Genomic DNA, 18447 nt, shown 5'->3' with positions numbered 1-18447 from the left:
TAAAATTCAGTACAGCCAAGTATGTCATCAGAAATTGGAGATTGGAGAATCAGTGAAAAGTTTAAATGACTCCATCCTAAATTCATCAAGTCACAGAATAATGTCTGTACACAGGCAACAATATCTCGAACTTTAATGCATACAGGATCGGATTTGTACCAGGTTTTACAGTTGCTCAAATCTAACCTTAAGTCAAAAAACACACAGATTTCACTGTGTCATAATTTATTAAAGGGGCAGAATAAGGAGCTGAAATGGAAATATCAACTGCTTTCTTTCCCAAGCATGACATTTTCACCTCTATTTTTAGCTGCTTTTTTCTGTTTTTCAGAAAGGGCCTTGAAGTCTGCAGCAAGGTGCTCGTATGTGACTCACATTTCACAGAGCTCTCCATGACGACTGTCAGTTTTTCCTTGCCATGTCCACACTTTGCACTAACGTCCTTTGACTACGGGGATTGTGTTATTTTCTTTCCACAGTTGTCTGACGTCATGTTAGCTCACTCAGGTTCTGATCTTATTTTGTAAATGATGATCTTGTAATGGTTTAGACGTATGTTTTATTTTTAGCGCTAGCACATTCTAGCATCAATAAACAGACTAATACTTTCGCCTTTTTGTTATTTTTCTGACTTCTGCTTATTCAACTGTCTATAACTGATATGGGCCTGTTAGAAATAATTTACACATTAATTGGAATCTACAGTTTGTTTTTCCGGTTTACTGATGCAATGAATCAGCAGTAAACCGGAACTTTATTAATTATTTATGGGTCACGTCATTCTCAAGACCTAAAATTTGAACATTTCATCATGCCACAACTATAAACTTCCGTGTATTATGCTGGATAGAGCAATAAAGTAGTGCAAAATATTTAAATGGAAGGAAATGCATGGGATGCACTTCCAGTCTCCTTTACTTTGACACCTCTAAAAGGAATTAAGTACAACCAATTGTTTCCTAACATCACCTACGAAAGAGTGGCAACAAGACGACTGTGTTGAAAGAAAAGTTTAGGAGTCCGGTGTAATGTTTACCACATGCTGTTGTAACTCTGTAGCTATTCAACAAGCTGCATAGCTTTTTGGCCTACAGGCTGATCACTATGTGTGGTGAAAAATTACAATTGTACATCATCCTGTACCCACCACCATAATGGAAACACAAGGTGATGCAAAAATCTTAAGATGTTAGAATGACCCAAATCCACTTCAAGGTGTTCACAGATTATCTCCAAATTATTTGATAGAACTCGAGATTTTACAAAAAACAGGGAAAATGCTTTGAAATGAATCTCTTTTACTGGTGCCCATATATTGTATTGCAAAAGCACTCCACATGATTGTATTTGAATATGTGAAACATTTAAAAAACTATGAATTACCTTAACTTTACTTCATTATCTACTACTTTATTGCTCTAACATAAAATTCGTAACTATTAAATGTGAAGTTTAATATGACAAAATTTCTCAAAAGTTCATGAAACTTACGGGTTATAAAGCCTTCAGTGTTTTGGGTGGTAAGGTAGGTCAGGGGTCACAGAGGTGTAATGGAGAAGAAGTTACTGTGATCTATGGTGATTTTGTTACTGTATAAATATGTCGTTATGTTTGGTTTTCCTTTGACTACACTAACTCCTGGATAATTATTTTGTCTCTCCCCACAGTTTATGGGCCACTCTAAGTGAAAGCTCTACTGACAATGATTCTCTGAACTGTTGTTTTTAGGAGTGGAAAACCAAACAGCACTGCACTCCGTCTCCAGGCCTGGATGGTGTCACCATTTCCCATCCAGATCCCAGTTGAGGGATTTTTCACAGGTGGGTGAGCGGTGGGGAAAGAGTTTGCATACGCGGTAATCAGTGACACTTTATGAAGGCCGTTTAGCAACAGGGAGTGTTTTTTAACCACCCTCCTCCACCTTACAGTGTAAATGCTTACCAGACCATGCTCCACCAGAGCTGGGCGTGAATACGGGGTTATTTGACTATGAACAGTTGCCTCATTGAGGTCCTATTGACACTTTTATTCCAACTGATCGGGCATTGTAGAAGGAGGTGTTTCCATCAGCCAGACTGGTGCCTGTGGTCTCTGGAGTTTAAGTAATTCTTGTGTAATTAGAGCAATTTTGGGGTTTTAAAATCACTTTATCTCTTTCATAAGCACATCCATTATTTAATCATGTTTATGCATGTCTTCCTGTCCAGAATAGAGCTTAGCGTTCTATTTTTGGATGTGTGGCTAACTATGTTCGCTGAAAAAGGTTTCCATTAGAGCTGCTGCTTTCATGCTTTGAAATGAGTCTCTTTTACTGGTCAGTTAAGCAAAAAGATTCAAGGTACATGTAATTTCAATTTTGGAATTTCCTATTATGCTATGCTTCAACGACACTTATTTTTAGAGAAGGGACAAAAATAGGAAAATGGAAATATGTTCTTGGGGAATACAGTATTTGATCAGTTTGGATGCAGAGTAATCTGATCATATGATGCATTAGAGCATAAATGTGCCCAATTATGGGAAAGATAAAACTAGAACTTGCATTACAATCTTTGCTTCACTTGGTGTCACCACTTGGTCGGGTCTCGGAAATGGGAAACGTGTGTTGCACAGAAGGGAAAATGGGTGCACTACAACAGTATTCAGGTTATAAACAACCTCCTTTACACTGACATGTCCTAGTATTATTAAACCAAAATTTAGATGTTTAGTCACAATGTTCAAATATACATCTGGAGTAAAAATATGACTTATAAATCTTATTACACCACCCCAACTGAAAAAAGCAGGACTTTGACAGTATGTTGGAGAAGGGTTTTCCTCCAGGTGGGACTTGTGCACTTAAAAAAGCAGAGGTGACAAGATAGTACTCAAGCAACATGACAAAACTTTAGCCAGTAAGCTCAGGGTCCTTAACCTCTATGAACAACTGTCACAAATTTGACACAAATCACCACTCAACCAGGTTGGTGTGTTTATATCAAAAAAAGGTTATAAAGTGGCTTAAGGACAACAAAGTCGATGCTTAGGAATTGCCATCACCCTTATCTATGTCCAATAGAAAATTATTTGGTTTCATCTGTATTTAGTACTGTATCTTTACTCCTCAGACAAAAAAAGACAGTCCTATTTCTATTGTCTTCATTTACTCAGGCCAGAAAAGTGAACTGCTTAAAAGGAATTGTCAACACTTTGGCCTCAGCCAATGCATGTCTGTGTTTTTTCTCAGCATTATATATTTGCACTTGTTTATTTGTGCCAAGAAAAAAGAAAAAGGTAAAACACAGAGGGAGAGGAAGGAGGGAAAGCTGGATTGTTGGACGTTCCCTCAAATCTCCAGCTATGCTTTTGTCTTCCAGATCACATCTCAAAGGACATCCAGGTCTCATTTACTTAACTTTACTGGCTTTTATGTCGGCTGAAAATGTCCCGATGGTATTTGCAGCATACCGACTGCAAGAAAAACCAAATGTGGTCTTCTGAGAACAGATTGCTTTCAGTCATGATGTTTCACTTTCCTTTGTTTCTATGGGAGACGGTGTTGGTTTAAATTACCGTGGCTACATATTTCTGAATAAAAGAGGCACTTTGATGGAACACAAAGAAGGAAAATAGGAAAAAAATTATACACTCGTACAATAAATTGACAGCCAAATCAGTTAATAGCTGTGAAACACAATACAGCTGTGAAATCAGACTCCTGGAAATACTAACATTAGGACAATCTTTATTTGTGACAATCAGACTGGCAACAATAGACCTCTATTGTGCCTCAAAGCAAGCTTCTGGTTTGTACACAAAGAAAAGCTGTTTTTCAATGTGTCTACTGTCAATTTAAGCAGCTGTATGTGCGTCAGAGTAACGTGTCCACTGACAAATCAATATCCAGTTCATCCGTGTTGTATCTGTCACTAAACACCATTCATTTCCTTTTAATTAGCTACCTGTTGGTGGCGCTGACATTCAACAGGTCAGAACCCAACCAGCGGATGAACCCGGGAATCATCGAGCAAACTGGAACACAGCTTCCTGAATGTTCTCCCTCTTCACCTCCTCTGGAGCAGAGCATGGTGTGCTTTTAATGCGCAGCTGAACCCAACCAGGCGCTCTAAAACAAAAAGGTTTATGAAGCCCACAGAGAAAGCTTTCAGCACCTCTGCACAGAGTAAGTGAAGAACACGCCAAGGGAGGCACACAGGTTAAACCGATGCACACACGTACAAGTGTTGAGGGATAAATTATCTAAAGCATACGTGCCCAAGCACAAGAAAATATTATGCTCTTAAGGTTAATAAAACTAAGGAGTTCTTATGCAGTGCTCTGGTTACTAAATGACTTCAATCAGGAAATGGGACATTTGAATGTTCAGCTAGAAATGTTTGGCAACGACCTTCAAGTTTGGGAATTTACTCTATGTATTAAACTACTGTGTCCAGGACTTTTACTTGAAGAATGTTTATTACTTTATAAATGACAGGACTTTCATGTTAAACTGAACATAGAAATATATATCTTAACTTCCACCTCCAAAGCTGCCTCAATCCTAACATAAATCACAAGTGTCTCAGATCTGGCTTAAAAGATTAAAAGAAAGCCCCTCTACTAAAGCAAAGAATTTGTTCTAACTTAAGAGGCAGAGTTTGACATCCCCATAAAGAAATGCAAGTTGAACCTCCACCCCAGTCTCAAGAAATTTTGTAGCTTCTAATGTATGGTTCTTTTCCATTGGCGCCCACTCAGCTCAAGTTGACTCTCATATTAATTTACAATTGAGTACCCCTTTCTTGTGTGTTGGGCTGTCTTAGCAAGGTGGCCGAAAAGTAATGTCAAAGGATTTGTATGTCAAACCTTAGCTTAGAAAACGCTCATGCATTGCTATGAGTTTTTAAAAATGCCATATTTGATTCTCGTTACGGAGTAACTCTTGTAACTCAATCAGTAATGCCAAAGGGCAGTCTTCTGATGTCGCATTCTCAGCTTGATTTGGATTGCTTGGAACCTTGATTACTAAAAAAGGACCTGGTACCAAATACCAGTCTCAATGGAAAAACCCTAAAACCGAGCACATTCAAGCTGGTGTAAAAACTAATGTAAAAAGTGCATATGCTAACTTCTGGGACTACCAATATTTAGCTTCACCCATCAACCCTGTCCAGCTTCCATGTCTCAGGTGACTCTTTCAGAGTGGGGTGGATGAGTTCAGGATGAAATGTGGTGGTAGTTCGTTCCTACAAAGTGTTTCACTGAAGACCAAGTCACATCGGATCTGTTTTCAGCATGTGATCTGACAGAAAATCTTGTTGGATGATGTACCCAGCAATTTCAACACCTTCAAGCAAGTCACTGCGACTGTGTCTCAGACTATCCAACCAACATACACCTGAGGTCTATTTTGGTTGGTAAAAAAAAACTTGCAAGAAAAAGCAGCGCAGTTAGCCAATGATCTCACTAAGTCTGGTGGTTTGTAGAGGTGCTGTCATGTCCGAGCCTGTATGTCAGAAAGAAATTACATTGCGAAGATGCTCAAATATAGAACAGTGGCAGCTAAGCTTCGTCTTCTTACTATTGTGAGTTCCTTTAAATCAAGACTAAACACTCACCTGTTCAAAACAGCCTTTGATTAGTAGTGAGTGGAAAACTGATCAACATATTTGATGTGTATTTGCTTGATGATGGCATTAAATAAAATTTAATCTTTGTCGCTTGTTTCATAACTGATTATGTTTTCGTTATATAAAGCACTTTAAGCTACCTTGTTGCTGAAATGTGCTATACAAATATGTTTGATTTTACTTGTCTCCCATTTAGTCCCAGTCCTAACATAAACCGCACTGAGACACAATGAAGGTGTCTCGGAACTTGCTCGGAACTTGTTTGGTCAAAAGAAAGATATTTCTTCGGCAAATGATTTATTTTAATAAAATAATTATTTCAATGGCTTTTCTCTCAAATGCGACTGAGAAGGGGGAAAGCTAGAAAATAAAGAAGCGGCATAAATAAATGAGAAGGTGAATCTTCACCCTTGTCTCAAATCATTAGCACCCTTGCAGTACTTTCCAGTAGGTAGCATGATCTTGCCAAAGTCATGTTCCATTGGCAGGATGATGTGTTCAGGTTCCTTTTTCGACAACTTTTCCTCCCAAATGCAATATTCTAATTTAAGAATGGCAAGCATCGTATAAATGTAAAAATAACTGTGGGTTTGGCTCGTTGAATCCTAATAGGGCTATATGACAACAATCCCCACCAAAATATTACCTAATATCTTCTCTCATTTAGTGTAGCCTTTCTCTCCGGTGTAAAAGCTCCAGGGCATTAAATTGGAAACCCACACTTGCAGAATTGACATGTTTAGTCCATATAAAAGAACATTCAGTGCTGTAAAAGCCACACTGAGTTGTATGAGAGGTTCTTTAGGTGAGCGTATAATAAACGAGTTGTTGAAGACATAAAGCCTCAGACCTGGTGTTTAGATTTATGCCTTGATATTAGGTTGGATATTGTGCTTTTCAAGTTTGATAGATGGCCTGCTGGGGAGACATGTATCATGAAAGGCAAGCTGCTCCGATCATTGTGTGATGTGTGTGTGTGATGCGTGTGTTTTGTCACTCCAAACTTTTATTGTAGTACATACACAGACATACACACCGTCAGTTCATGCATGTCAGTGGAGAGCAGCCATTCCCAGTAGAGTGCCGCTGCTGTGCAGCCATCAAGCAAATCTGGCTGCTCTAAAGGAGGCCAGGTTTGATTTTCCTCCAGGGTGCCCAAAGAGTTTACTTTTTTGGTAGAAGTTAACATGTGAACACAAAAGCTAAAAAATAATCAACTTAAAAAAAACATGGGTTTACAATTTTTTATGTTAGGGAGAAATACTCTCACACAATAAATCCAAAGTCAAGAGCAGTCTTGGTTAGCCTGTGCAAAATTCTACGTAACACTTTTTCTCTCTCTTCCTCTGTTTCCCACTCACTCTCCCCACTCTGTCTTCATGTGAGGCCGTTCCAAGCTGGAAGGTTCTCTCAGTGTTACATAAAATCCAACTTGAGCAGCTGTAGGGTCAAAAAAAGGGGGAGCAAAAAGAGAAAGGAAAGCAAGGCAAGAAAACGCAAAACTGTGAGATAAAAAGGCCCGAAAAATAAGGTTTTTGAAAAGGAGCATCTGCAAACCTCCTCCTGATCAGAACTTGGAAAGTAGGAAGAACAAAAGACCGGGAGGAAATTGAAAGCAGAGCGAAAGCAGCTTAGCAGCTCCCCTTCCAAAAGGCCTGGAAGAAAGGGGAGACGGAAAACTGAAAACAAGGCATTAAATGGCTCTGCATCACCCAGCCGCTGTCTGGATGTCTGAACCCCTCATGGGACCAGACAGATAACTGCTGGAGCAGAAGACTGACTCGGCCTTTGGACCACTTTTACCCTGACGATGAACGCTGAACAAAGCAGAAATTTCTCGAGAAACAGTTGATCCAAGATTAGCCGCACACTGTTTGTGTCACCTGACTCTGACCCATGTTTTGTTTCCCTGTGTTTCAATGTATTCCACACCTGCAGAAACTCACATTTAGGGAAATGTGGGAAGTTTATACTCTCTTGTGCTTTGTTTGCATGTGGGCCAAACAAGTTTGGCACTTTTTTCCAAGTTTATTGATTTCTGAATGGCTTCTGGCAAACTAAATTGAACTTTTTATCGTCTTACTTCTTTTTTCCAATAATAAGTAACCTCTTGCAACTCTTTCATACAAGCACTGTATTATGTTCTAACTTTAGGTGGACGCCCATGCCACGTATCATGTAAGTTTCAGTTCAATACATAAATAATTTATTAATCCAAGAAGGAAATTAAATGTTGTTGTAACTCATATGCAAACGTCTTCAAGGACAAGGCTGCATATTCTGTTGGTTGTGGGTAGGACAGATATCCTATAGTCTATATTACAGCACTAGGAAGATTCTGACTCAAGATCCTCTGCTGTACTTAGTGTCAAGAAGTTGGATTTTTGGATTATAGACTGTACAATCAATAAATCAATTTTTATTTGTATATCACATTTCAGCAACAAGGCATTTCAAAGTGCTTTACTTCATAAAAACACAAAAAGCACAGTCATGCAACATAGAATCAACAATCGAAACATTACAGGCGACTCTAAATAGGTGGGATTTTAGTCTAGATTTAAAGGCATGCAGTGTTTCAGCAGTTTTGCAGTTTTCTGGGAGTTTGTTCCAGAATGTTAGCTAGTGAATGGCGGGTCACCATTTCAACCAGTGACAGTTTAAATGCAGGCTGGTGATGAATGTTTGACAGAATGCTAGCTAATGTTAAGACAGCAAGATAACGGCAGGTAACCATGGCAACTACATAACTTTTTATTCAGGGGGGGGGGGCAATATTTACCCACATTCTTTGGGAGCTTGGTGTTCCCTAATTACATATCAATCGTAAAATCGGAGCAAGATTTGGGTTTGTTGCCTCAGGGCAACACTGTGCTGTAAGGAGTCTAAAACACCAAGGTTTTCTACAGTGATTATGAGAAGTGTTATAGAAATCAAACAAAATTTTATTAATGACACTGTTGAAGAATAATATTGTCTGAACAAAAGGGCCCTAACTGTGCAATGTTGCCCTGAGGCAACAAACAAAAACACAGAGTTTTAGCATATAAATGATGAAAAAATATTCTTAAAATGATCTACAATGTTTCTTTACAAAATCACAGACATGAAAATAATTTTTTTTCAAAGTTGTCCAGAATTTAGACATGACGAAAAGTGGTATTCAACTTACAAGTAGGAGGCAAGGTGTAGCATGCAACTCTGCTTCATAAAAGGACTGCTCGTCTTCCAAGTAAAAGGTCACATAAACTTTAATACCTCTTTTTCAAAACAACAACAACCTCTCCTTTTCATATCTCCTCTTGGCTGCTCCTAAACTTACAAAATATGAAATGACTTCAGAGATGAACCTCTAAGGTACATAAAGCCAACATACAGCTTGTGAGATGTTGATGGTTTGGTTATTATTTTACAACCTAAAATAATATTCGTACTTTAAGCTGCTCCGCATTATCCCTGACCTGTGTGCAAAGTTCGCTGAACTTATAGTTTAGTTAATAGCAACTGTTCAAGCCTTCACACACTGGATTTATACTGAGATGTAACATTTCTGAAGGCAATTTTATAACATTCTGATGAACTACATACAAAATATTGATTGTAATGTGACAAAATGTGAAAAAGCACTGTAGATGTCAGAGAGATCATAAACAGAAGAGCAAAGCATGACAAATATGATTTATAGGAAGTGCTCGACTGTTTGCAAGTGAATAATGACTCGCAATCCAAATGGCTTGCAGACGCTGTGACTGAATACCAAATAAACTCGTAATTATCTCTGAAAACCACATCCACATTTGATTACTGAGGTGCTCATGAACATAAATCTAAGAAGTGCACCTTGTAAAACCACTGAAATCAAACAGTGTGTTTAAGTAGACGACTCTGGCGCTTAAGTTTGCATAATTTAGGTGTGCGACGTTGGCCGATTTAACACTTGTTTAATTACCTTAGCCTCATGTTGCTGCACAGCATTTTTACCACAGACACACGCTTGTTTATTGGTTTGTTTCCCTCTCTTTATTCATCGAGGCCAAGTACCCCGCTGCCAAGGCTGCTTTTTCCGCTGACCAGATGCAAAAACATACATTGTGGAAACCGACGGAAGTCCTGGATGACTGAATCTCCAGTCATCCACTCAGAAGAGTAGAGCACATTTCCCATCAGACACAGGACATTTCCCGACCTTCTACACGGCAGACAAATATTTAAAAAGTAAATAGGGAAATAAAGTGATTTATTCAATGAGAAGATCTGAGAAAACAAAAACGACACTATGAGTAATGGTGGGTGAAAATAGATGAGATGGATGTAAAAAAACGGGATGCCGTATTTATTTAATAAGCACAGGTCAAATCTGACTCTACGTGCTCGGCTTTCGCTGTCACAGCGTGCCTTTCACCATTTGTTTTCCATAAACAGCACATGGGAACATTTATCTGGCTTAAAGCAGATCAGCGCACACTGTCTCGGGCCTTTAACATTTGCTACTTGTTTTCCAGATCTGTCCTAATAAAGTTTTCTGAAAAATATAGGCAGCGTTTATAAAAAATATTAATAAAATTAGATATTTTAATAGAGAACAGCAGGCCTGCTGAGTTCAGGCATTGAACAAGCTGTCTTAGACTGATTTAAACAAATGTGAAAGAGAGAAGGAAGGGGGAAAAATATGACAACAGTATCTTCAAGTAGTTCCCTGCAGCTCAGCAAGACTTAGGTGTCTCGAAAACCCTTTTTTTTCCCAACCCTGGAGTGTTTTTATTCTGCGACAACATCTGCAGTCTTGGGAAAGGGAATAGAAATCCCATCTGCCCGCTTATGAGGAGTGAAGTCATAATGGAGCATTAGCTTGAAGTCTTCATACCTCTTGTTTAATGGGCAAAAACTGCTAAAACCATCAACAAAAACTCTCACGAGTCCCACAGTAGAACCCTGGTTCTCAAAGTGGGGTTCACCTGCCGCTGGTGGTACTTGGCCTGACTTTAGTGAATTTTTTGTATTAATTGTAAGGTAAATGCAAACATAAGGTAGTGGATGAAAATGAACTAAGAAGTCATTGCTGCTGGTTAAAGGTAAACAGGCCTGCTTCTCCAAAATAGGACCCCTTCTAATTTTCAACACGAATTCCAATTTACTGTCACAATATATTGCAATGGTGTTAACCATTTTAAAAATTTTAAAGAAAACAAGAAGTAAAATACCCACTTAAAACTTATGAGTCCTGTTTGAAAAACTCTACAAAGACGCTGCTCGTTGGACAGCTCTATTTACTTAGGCGGTACTTGTTATAGAATATGTGAGAATCCCTGTTATGGCTCTGAGGGCTGCAAAGCAAGATTGCGTGCTTGGAAAAGGTCATTTCAGTGTGCATTAACACCTGAGTGTGAGTGTAGGAATGGTAATAAATTCATCCTCGTTTTGGCCTCCGCGCACAGCATGTGTATTTGTCTGCATTTGTCAAGCTCTTGCGAGCATATGGTGAAGGGATTCAGGTTTTTCTCAAGTACACAAACTTAGCTGTCCATCCATTTCCATGTAGACAGCTATAAGCCTGCCAAGTAATCTACATCATGAAAAAAAGGAGATACCTGCCTCCGTTCAGGTCCAACATACACATTCCAGGCATTCAGGGTGCATTGATATGTACTCGTAATGTTTTGAGAGCTTGCCTAATGACACAAAGCGTTTATTGCACAGTGCCGGCCCTCTTGGTGCTTCCACTTTTCAGCGGTGATCACTTTAAATAGTCAACAGGGCAGACAGAGGCAATAATCAGACCCCCTATCCCTAATACATCTTGCAAAGATCAAAGGTGGCATGATGTCATTCACTCTCTGATCCTGAGCCAAATCAAAGCCAGAGTTTGTATTGGCATTGGCCACTCTGCTCCGCCGTAGTGGATCGTCTTTCCATATTCCTCATCAAAAAAAAAGAAGAAAAAAAAAAGACCTGTTTATTTATGTTTTCTGGCAGCTCCAGGCGTTCCTCTTACAAATAATGGAATGTGTTTTTGCAACAATACCTAGCTTTGGGCAAAAAGACCCAGTTTTATCCTCACACTCCGGAGCGACAGGGTCTCAGGAAGGTAACGTAATGTAAACAGCAACCTCTGGTGGCTGTTGGAGGAAGTCTACATCAGCTCCATGCTCACGCAGCAGAAGAAGGCATGGCTTTATGTAACAGCAGCTATAAAATTGGATGTGTAGACCCTAGAGGTTTCCAGCAGCTATTAGCTGACAGAGTTTTTTCCAAGAGGAAATCCCTATCTGACAATCTCATCCTCGTAAGTGCTTTCAGCCGTCTCATGAGTTTGGTACAAGTGTTGCTCTGCTACAATGAAGAACAATAGGAAAAACATGTCTAATGTTTTTATGGAAGCCATACCAGATTTTCTTTCCCTCTTTCTTTAAATGTGAGGGGAGAAATGATTTGTGTATGTGTGAGCACATTGGCAGTTGAAAAGCCATCTGTGTTTCTTGGGTTATTGACGAGGTGCGTGTTGGGACAAACTGGGGGGTTCTGCTCGTTACTTCTGGGTGATGTAAAACCATTCATAGGTGTGAAAACCACAAGTGAGCACTTGCAAGCTTTACTGGACACGCATACTCAAGACTCATTCAATGTACTTTGCACAAACACAGGCCTGGTAACAGATCCAGCACTGTTCGACTTCGCAAAGCACCTATGGTGCGTCAAAGAAATTACCTCAAGTAGAAACATGAGGCTTAAACCTTTTCATATTTCATCAATGTATATTCTCAATATTCAGCCCCTGAACTGTTATGTCCCTTCTCCTTTGCTAAGTCGTACTCTAGCCGGTTAAAGTCTGTTTTGGTTCTAGCGAGTTGGGTGTCTGTTCTTCACTTTGTGCGCATGAATATGCGTAAGAATGTGGGAATGCGGTCGACACTCTGATAACGTCATTTTAAGCGTGTAGCTTTGGGAAACCAGTTTCTCCAAGATCTCTCATTATATTTCTGTTCATTACGTGATGCTGTATGCATTCTTCCACAAGTAACACCTTTACTTTTCCAGTGACGTAAATCCACACGGGTCAATCAACAAATGCACTCAAATCGCTGTACCCAGATTGGCCTGACTTGTACCACTCTTGGGACAGTTCCAAACAACAGGAAGGAACCGCACAGGATTTGCGAATGGATAAGAAACTGGCCGGGCTGACTGGGAAGAACCGGTTAAAGCCATGACTGTGAAGGCGGGCCTTTAGAAGACCGTGGCAACTCTGGAGCAGCTGCAGATATTTGGATGATTGTACTCCGGTCAGAAGACACCAAAGCCCTTCAGTGGACGTGCTAAACGCTACGTGTTTTGGAAACCTAAGATTGCACATCACACTTAAAACATAGCCCACCATGAAATGTGGTGACTGCATCATGCTGCAGGAATGTTTTCCCCTCTGTGGGGACATTAAACCTAGTCAGATTGAATGAGAAATGGATGGAGAGAAGTACAGGGAAATCCTGGTACTAAAGACCTTAAAGCTCCATAAGACTGGAGTAGAAGAACGCCTTTCAGCAAAACAACCCTAAATATACAGCCTAGTTAAATTTTAATTTAACTAGGCTTAATTTTGATTTAACTAAATCACAGCATACAAATGTGTTGGAACAGCCTATTCATATAGTTCCGTCCCAAATTCAAGTGTGGTGAAAATGTTTTGAAATCTCCCGTGAGAAAAGGATCACATAACATACATTGATTAATGTTGATTTAATTGAGAAAAAATTATATGCATAAATTAAGAAACATGCCACGCAACTCAAAAAAATACACCTAAACAAAATAAAAGTGTCTTTGTTTTTCTGTCACTCCTCTCCGGCTGGGAGGTTTTCTTCAATCCTCTTGATGAACTTCATGCGGATTTCTGTAACGTTGTCCCCTCTGAGACTGTCCTGGGCAAACTTCACATCCACTGCCATCTGGACCTAAATCAGATTCAGAATGTCATATGCTTAGGTCCAAACGAGACTCAAAGCACTTCAAGAAACACTCTTCCTTTGACAGACAAGTTTTAAATAACAAACTAAAAGTCTTAAATATTTTATCAAGCTTCAAAATACTTCAAATATGTCTGTCTAAGAAAGAAATCTGCAGATTATCAGAAAAGTTATACATGCAGAAAAAATTATTTAGTTTGCATATAAATTATTTATTTATGATATATTTTTAATGATTTATTTTGCATATAATTTATTTTGCTGTATATATACAGCTTCATCCCTCATACCATAAGATCACTAAACTGCCATTAGTTTAATCTTTTATTATATATATTTACATGAATACTTTTATTATTTATTTAATTATTATTATTGGAGCCTTGCAATGAAATTTCTTTCAATTTGTGCATTTTTAAACATACAATTGAATGACAATGAACTCTGTCTATGTCTATATCCTTCTGTTAAACACAGTGACTTTATTAACTCATTAGGATTTTCAAGAACATTTGAATACATTTTATAAAAGTCCAGCTGCACATGCACCAAATTCAGGATCTTAAACCATGGTAGCCATGTTATTTTATTAATTCTGACCAAGTTTTATTCAAAATGGGGAAAACAAAGCGGTTGAATTTACCATCTCCAGAGCTCCTCTGAGGACACCACACAGTAGATTGGAGTAAATGAGCGTGCTGTGGTTATCTGGCAGCTCCACAAAGTCAGCCAGCGGGTTGTTCTCCAGAATCAGAGAAAATTCATCTCCTCCTGGACTCCAGTTGGTCACACTGGGGGTAATTCCCAGATACATCTTAAATGCAACCTAACGGACCACAACAATATTGAAGAGAAGGGTGAGGGGAGGAAGAAAAGGAAAACAAATCAAGGTCTGGATAGGAAAGAAAATCTTCTATTTGTTGCACATTTATTCGGGAAGTTTAGCTGGACATGTTTTGTCTTTAGTTACTTTTAACGTCAAATATTGTTGAACAAACCCATCTAACTATTGGTGCCTTTTTAAAAGCATTAAATAATAAATGATGAAACATTGAATAGATCAGCCATAAGATCAGTGTAATACTAACTAGTTACATTTACTAGAGTAGTATTTTGGGGGAAGAACTACTTTTAGGGGTATTTCTACTACACTGTACTTTTTACTTTCACTTGAATAATGTTATTACAAAGTATGGCGACTATTACTTGAGGAAAATTTCTAAATACTTTACGCACTGCGAGTAACGTTCTTGCATAACTGACTGAATAAATCACTTCTATGATATTTGAGGTTCAATGAGGGGCCAAGCGATATCCCAAGGCAAGGCAAGCATTAATTGTCGAGTCCAAACTACTGTTTTCTGAATAAGCGCTATTCCATCTGTGCACTGAATCTCCTCAAGCACGAAACAGTAACATCTGAACCAGCTGAAGTCTAAAAGCTGCTTTTCTGTTTTCTTGTCAGGGAAGCCATCAGGAAAAACAGATTTAAGTCCAAAAAAACCACAACGTGTAACAAAAGAAGAAAAGCAGGAGGAATGCAAATCAAATTAGGAACACAGTGACTTTATTAACTCATAAGGATTTTCAAGAACATTTGAATAAATTTATAAACTTCCAGTGACACGTGCACCAAATTCGTGTGCAGAACTCTTCCACCTGATATACAGCCTACTGAAGCTTAGCAGTTTTAAATACAGCATTTTGGGTCAAAAAAGGTCATGACCACAGCAGGTGATCTTAGTTTAACATTTGAAATCAATACTAATAACTTTATCCTGTAAACTTTACCATTTTCTCCTCTACTTGGCCTTAAACATATGATCTCCCATCTGTACTTTTGCTCTTTCATTCATCATCTGTTGGGGTGTTTTGATCTCTCTAATCTGAATTTTTAAGACCTCCTCCCACCCCCCAATCTTGGGAGACGTCCGCGGTCACGCTCCAATTGGTCTGGAACCTTCCAGTTACCTTAGCGATGATATCGGCTGTTTCTCGGAAATCCTGACACCTGCCAATGCTGGAACGCGCCAAGAAGTCCTCAATCAGACGCACTCCGATGTTGTATCCCCTGTGAGTGAAAGGGAGCCAGACAGAAGGGATATCAATGCTCATATCCATGGTAGGAGAGGCAGAAATTATACGAAATTCTATCCTTCAAGACATTTTTGCTTCACACACTTGAAGCCTTGAACTTGCTGCCAATTGTGACTTAAGTCTTAAGTCGAGACAACTTATCCTGACTGCAGTTGGAAGCCAATTAATGCGCCCCTATCCTAACATAGCCCATCTCTGACCAGTTGGGTGGAAAACTTGAGAGCGGGCAGAGAACATTTACTACCTTCTTTGGGCAGCTGAGACATGTCTAATCCTGCTCTAAGCTCGGGGTTGCCATACAACCGGAGAAACAAAGCAAACTCAGTCCAAAGATCTGCCGGCTTGAAGGGATGTTTTGAATTTTTTGGGGCTACAAATCCATGGTTTTGTCTAAACTATTTTGCTCCAGGATTACTGTATCCAGCTTGGCCGTCAAGAGATGTTTTGTCTGTCTTTAAAACTAGTCTCAATATTAGCTACTTCTAAAGCTTTTTTTTTTCCCTAAAAAAAAGTCTAACAACACATGGATGTGTGTGAGAAATGAAATCCTAACATAGGCCACAGTATTACTGATCTTACAGCAGGAGAATGGCCAAGCTACACTTAAGCTTTTGGAACTGGCAACCAACAGCGCACAAAGTTCAGGCAGTTTCTTTTTTACGTATTCAAACATACATTTTCACATGACAGACAACAACGTAGTTTATCTCACAGAAAGCGTTGTTATGGAATAACAAAATTAATATTGTAAAGTGCTAATCTTAGTGTTATACTATTAAATACATGAAATGCAATGTATTGCGGTGTTCACTAGAACGCACAGATTAACTTAATAATGAATATGCATAATTTGATAGTCGAGCATCCTGTCCATAGGTGACATTTGAGCACAAAGTATGTTCACAATCTTTCCCAAAGACACTCAAAGATGCAGTTTTGTTCTTTCTGGTGCAGAAATGCCTTTGTTTTCACTTACTGGTTCAAACACGTTTGTAGCAATTGCCAATGTAATAATGGTCAATAATGTAACACCAAGCCATAATATAATGACTGTAATAGTTTCAGTATAGTAATCAAATAACTGGTGGTTATGGTGCAGAAAATTAAAGCAATGCACACATTCTGCAATACCAGAACAGAAACAACAATGAAATAGGTTTTCTTCAAACAATAGAAGCTAAACATACCAATTTGCTTCAAAGGTTCACATCATTTACAACCTGCAGTGGGTGTGACAAATGCTTCTAAAAGTGTACTTACATCTTGTCCAGCTGTTTATTGACTTCCTCATCATTTTCATAGTCCTTACAAAGCTGGGTCACCAGGGCCCCATAGGTCAATGTGAACAGTTCAGAGTTCTAAAGGAAAAAGCACAGCAATGTATTTACTTTTTGCTGTTTCAATGCTCATGGGCTGGTAAACTAATGTACACTAACATAGCATGAAAAGGTAAAATAAAACATTTACATGAAAAAAGATCCAAGATTGTATGAAACTGAAATTATTAATCTGTGACAGGAATTTTTTACAGGAACAAACAAATAATAAAAATTTCGAAAATAACAAATCAGGACATTTTTGTGCTTTATAAAAGTATCAAGAAATATATTGTTAAATTTAAAAATATGTGCCAAACTCCTATCATGCCACAAGATGAAATTATATACCATTAACCGTAATGATGTGACTGGCAGCTACATATTGCTTTCATTTAGATTTTTACTTTATAATAGCTTGATTCAATTTTTCTTTTGGCACTGTATATGTTGTTTTTTTTATTATTATTAAGCCTCGGCATGTAGTTACATAGTAATATAAATACCTGGTAGCCAACAACGGTAAAACACTCAGAAGAGACATTATAAAGCCTTTACCAGCTACAATCAAAATACAATAGTTCAGGTTTTTTTTACTACCCCAGAATCCAAGAATGCAAAGCCCATTTTCTTTATCCGCTGAAGGATTATGCTAATGTCAGGATGTGGTGCTACTTCAGTTACCAGAACATATTAAGGTAAGATACTTACTTAAAAATATGCAAATTAACATTAAAAACCAAAACACCCCAAAACTAACGCAGCCGACTATGACTGCATGTAAACCTCTATATTTTTAGCTTACATGCTATACGAGCTACACTTCCCCTAGAAGCCAGCAATGAATGATACATAAACGTAACAGGTTTTCATGTTTTTAATACGTTTTGTCACAAGTGCATAAACAACAAATCACGACTGTCAACCATTTGTTTGACGAAGATATGAAAAAGTTTGCGCTAAAGTATTTTTTTTTTTTTCAAAGGTTAGCATTTTGCAACTTAGCTAGTTAGCTAGCTCCTATGGCGTAAATCCTACCATTTTCTTGCTGTCTGTCGTTCGGTTGGATTGCCGAGACATCGTGGAAAGAGTTGCAGGATTACACGGGAGGTAATTCGAGATTAATCCTTTATTTATTTGATTCTGGCTAAGCTCTTAGTTCCGTAATCACTAGTTCACTCACACACTTCCTGCTGTGCAAAGTTAGCCAAATAGAAGCATCAGTTTCCGGTTTACTTAAAAGCTTAAAAGAGCGAGGATGTGAAATAGAAAGGCAACATAAAGAGTTAAAAAGTAAAAGGAGGGTTTTGACTAAATGAGAGAGAAACTTAGCTTATGTTTCAGAATGCTACACAGTATATGGTTTTTATAATTTGGGAAAAGATATACTGGGACATTTATTTTGAAGGCAACGCGTCTGTATTTCCTCAATTTTTTCCCGATAGTATGTAGAGTTACCGCCCT

At 38.5% G+C, this 18447-nt stretch overlaps 1 protein-coding gene across 1 annotated transcript; it reads right to left on the bottom strand.

Annotated features, from left to right (window-relative positions):
• Positions 1-13324: 13324 nt before the first annotated feature.
• On the bottom strand, positions 13325-18214 carry trappc3 (trafficking protein particle complex subunit 3). The gene is made up of 5 exons (XM_032580143.1): positions 18022-18214; positions 16928-17025; positions 15542-15641; positions 14214-14396; positions 13325-13558 (listed from the first exon to the last, which is right to left on the bottom strand). The coding sequence occupies exons 1-5, from the start codon at positions 18061-18063 to the stop codon at positions 13439-13441; spliced, it is 543 nt and encodes a 180-aa protein (XP_032436034.1). The 5' UTR covers positions 18064-18214; the 3' UTR covers positions 13325-13438.
• Between the last annotated feature and the right edge of the window lie 233 nt (positions 18215-18447).

The sequence above is a fragment of the Xiphophorus hellerii genome, chromosome 13, assembly GCF_003331165.1.
Source record: "Xiphophorus hellerii strain 12219 chromosome 13, Xiphophorus_hellerii-4.1, whole genome shotgun sequence".
Classification (NCBI taxonomy): domain Eukaryota; kingdom Metazoa; phylum Chordata; class Actinopteri; order Cyprinodontiformes; family Poeciliidae; genus Xiphophorus; species Xiphophorus hellerii.
The sequence above is the reverse complement of the archived record's forward strand: the minus strand, read 5'-3'. Positions and strand labels throughout refer to the sequence as shown.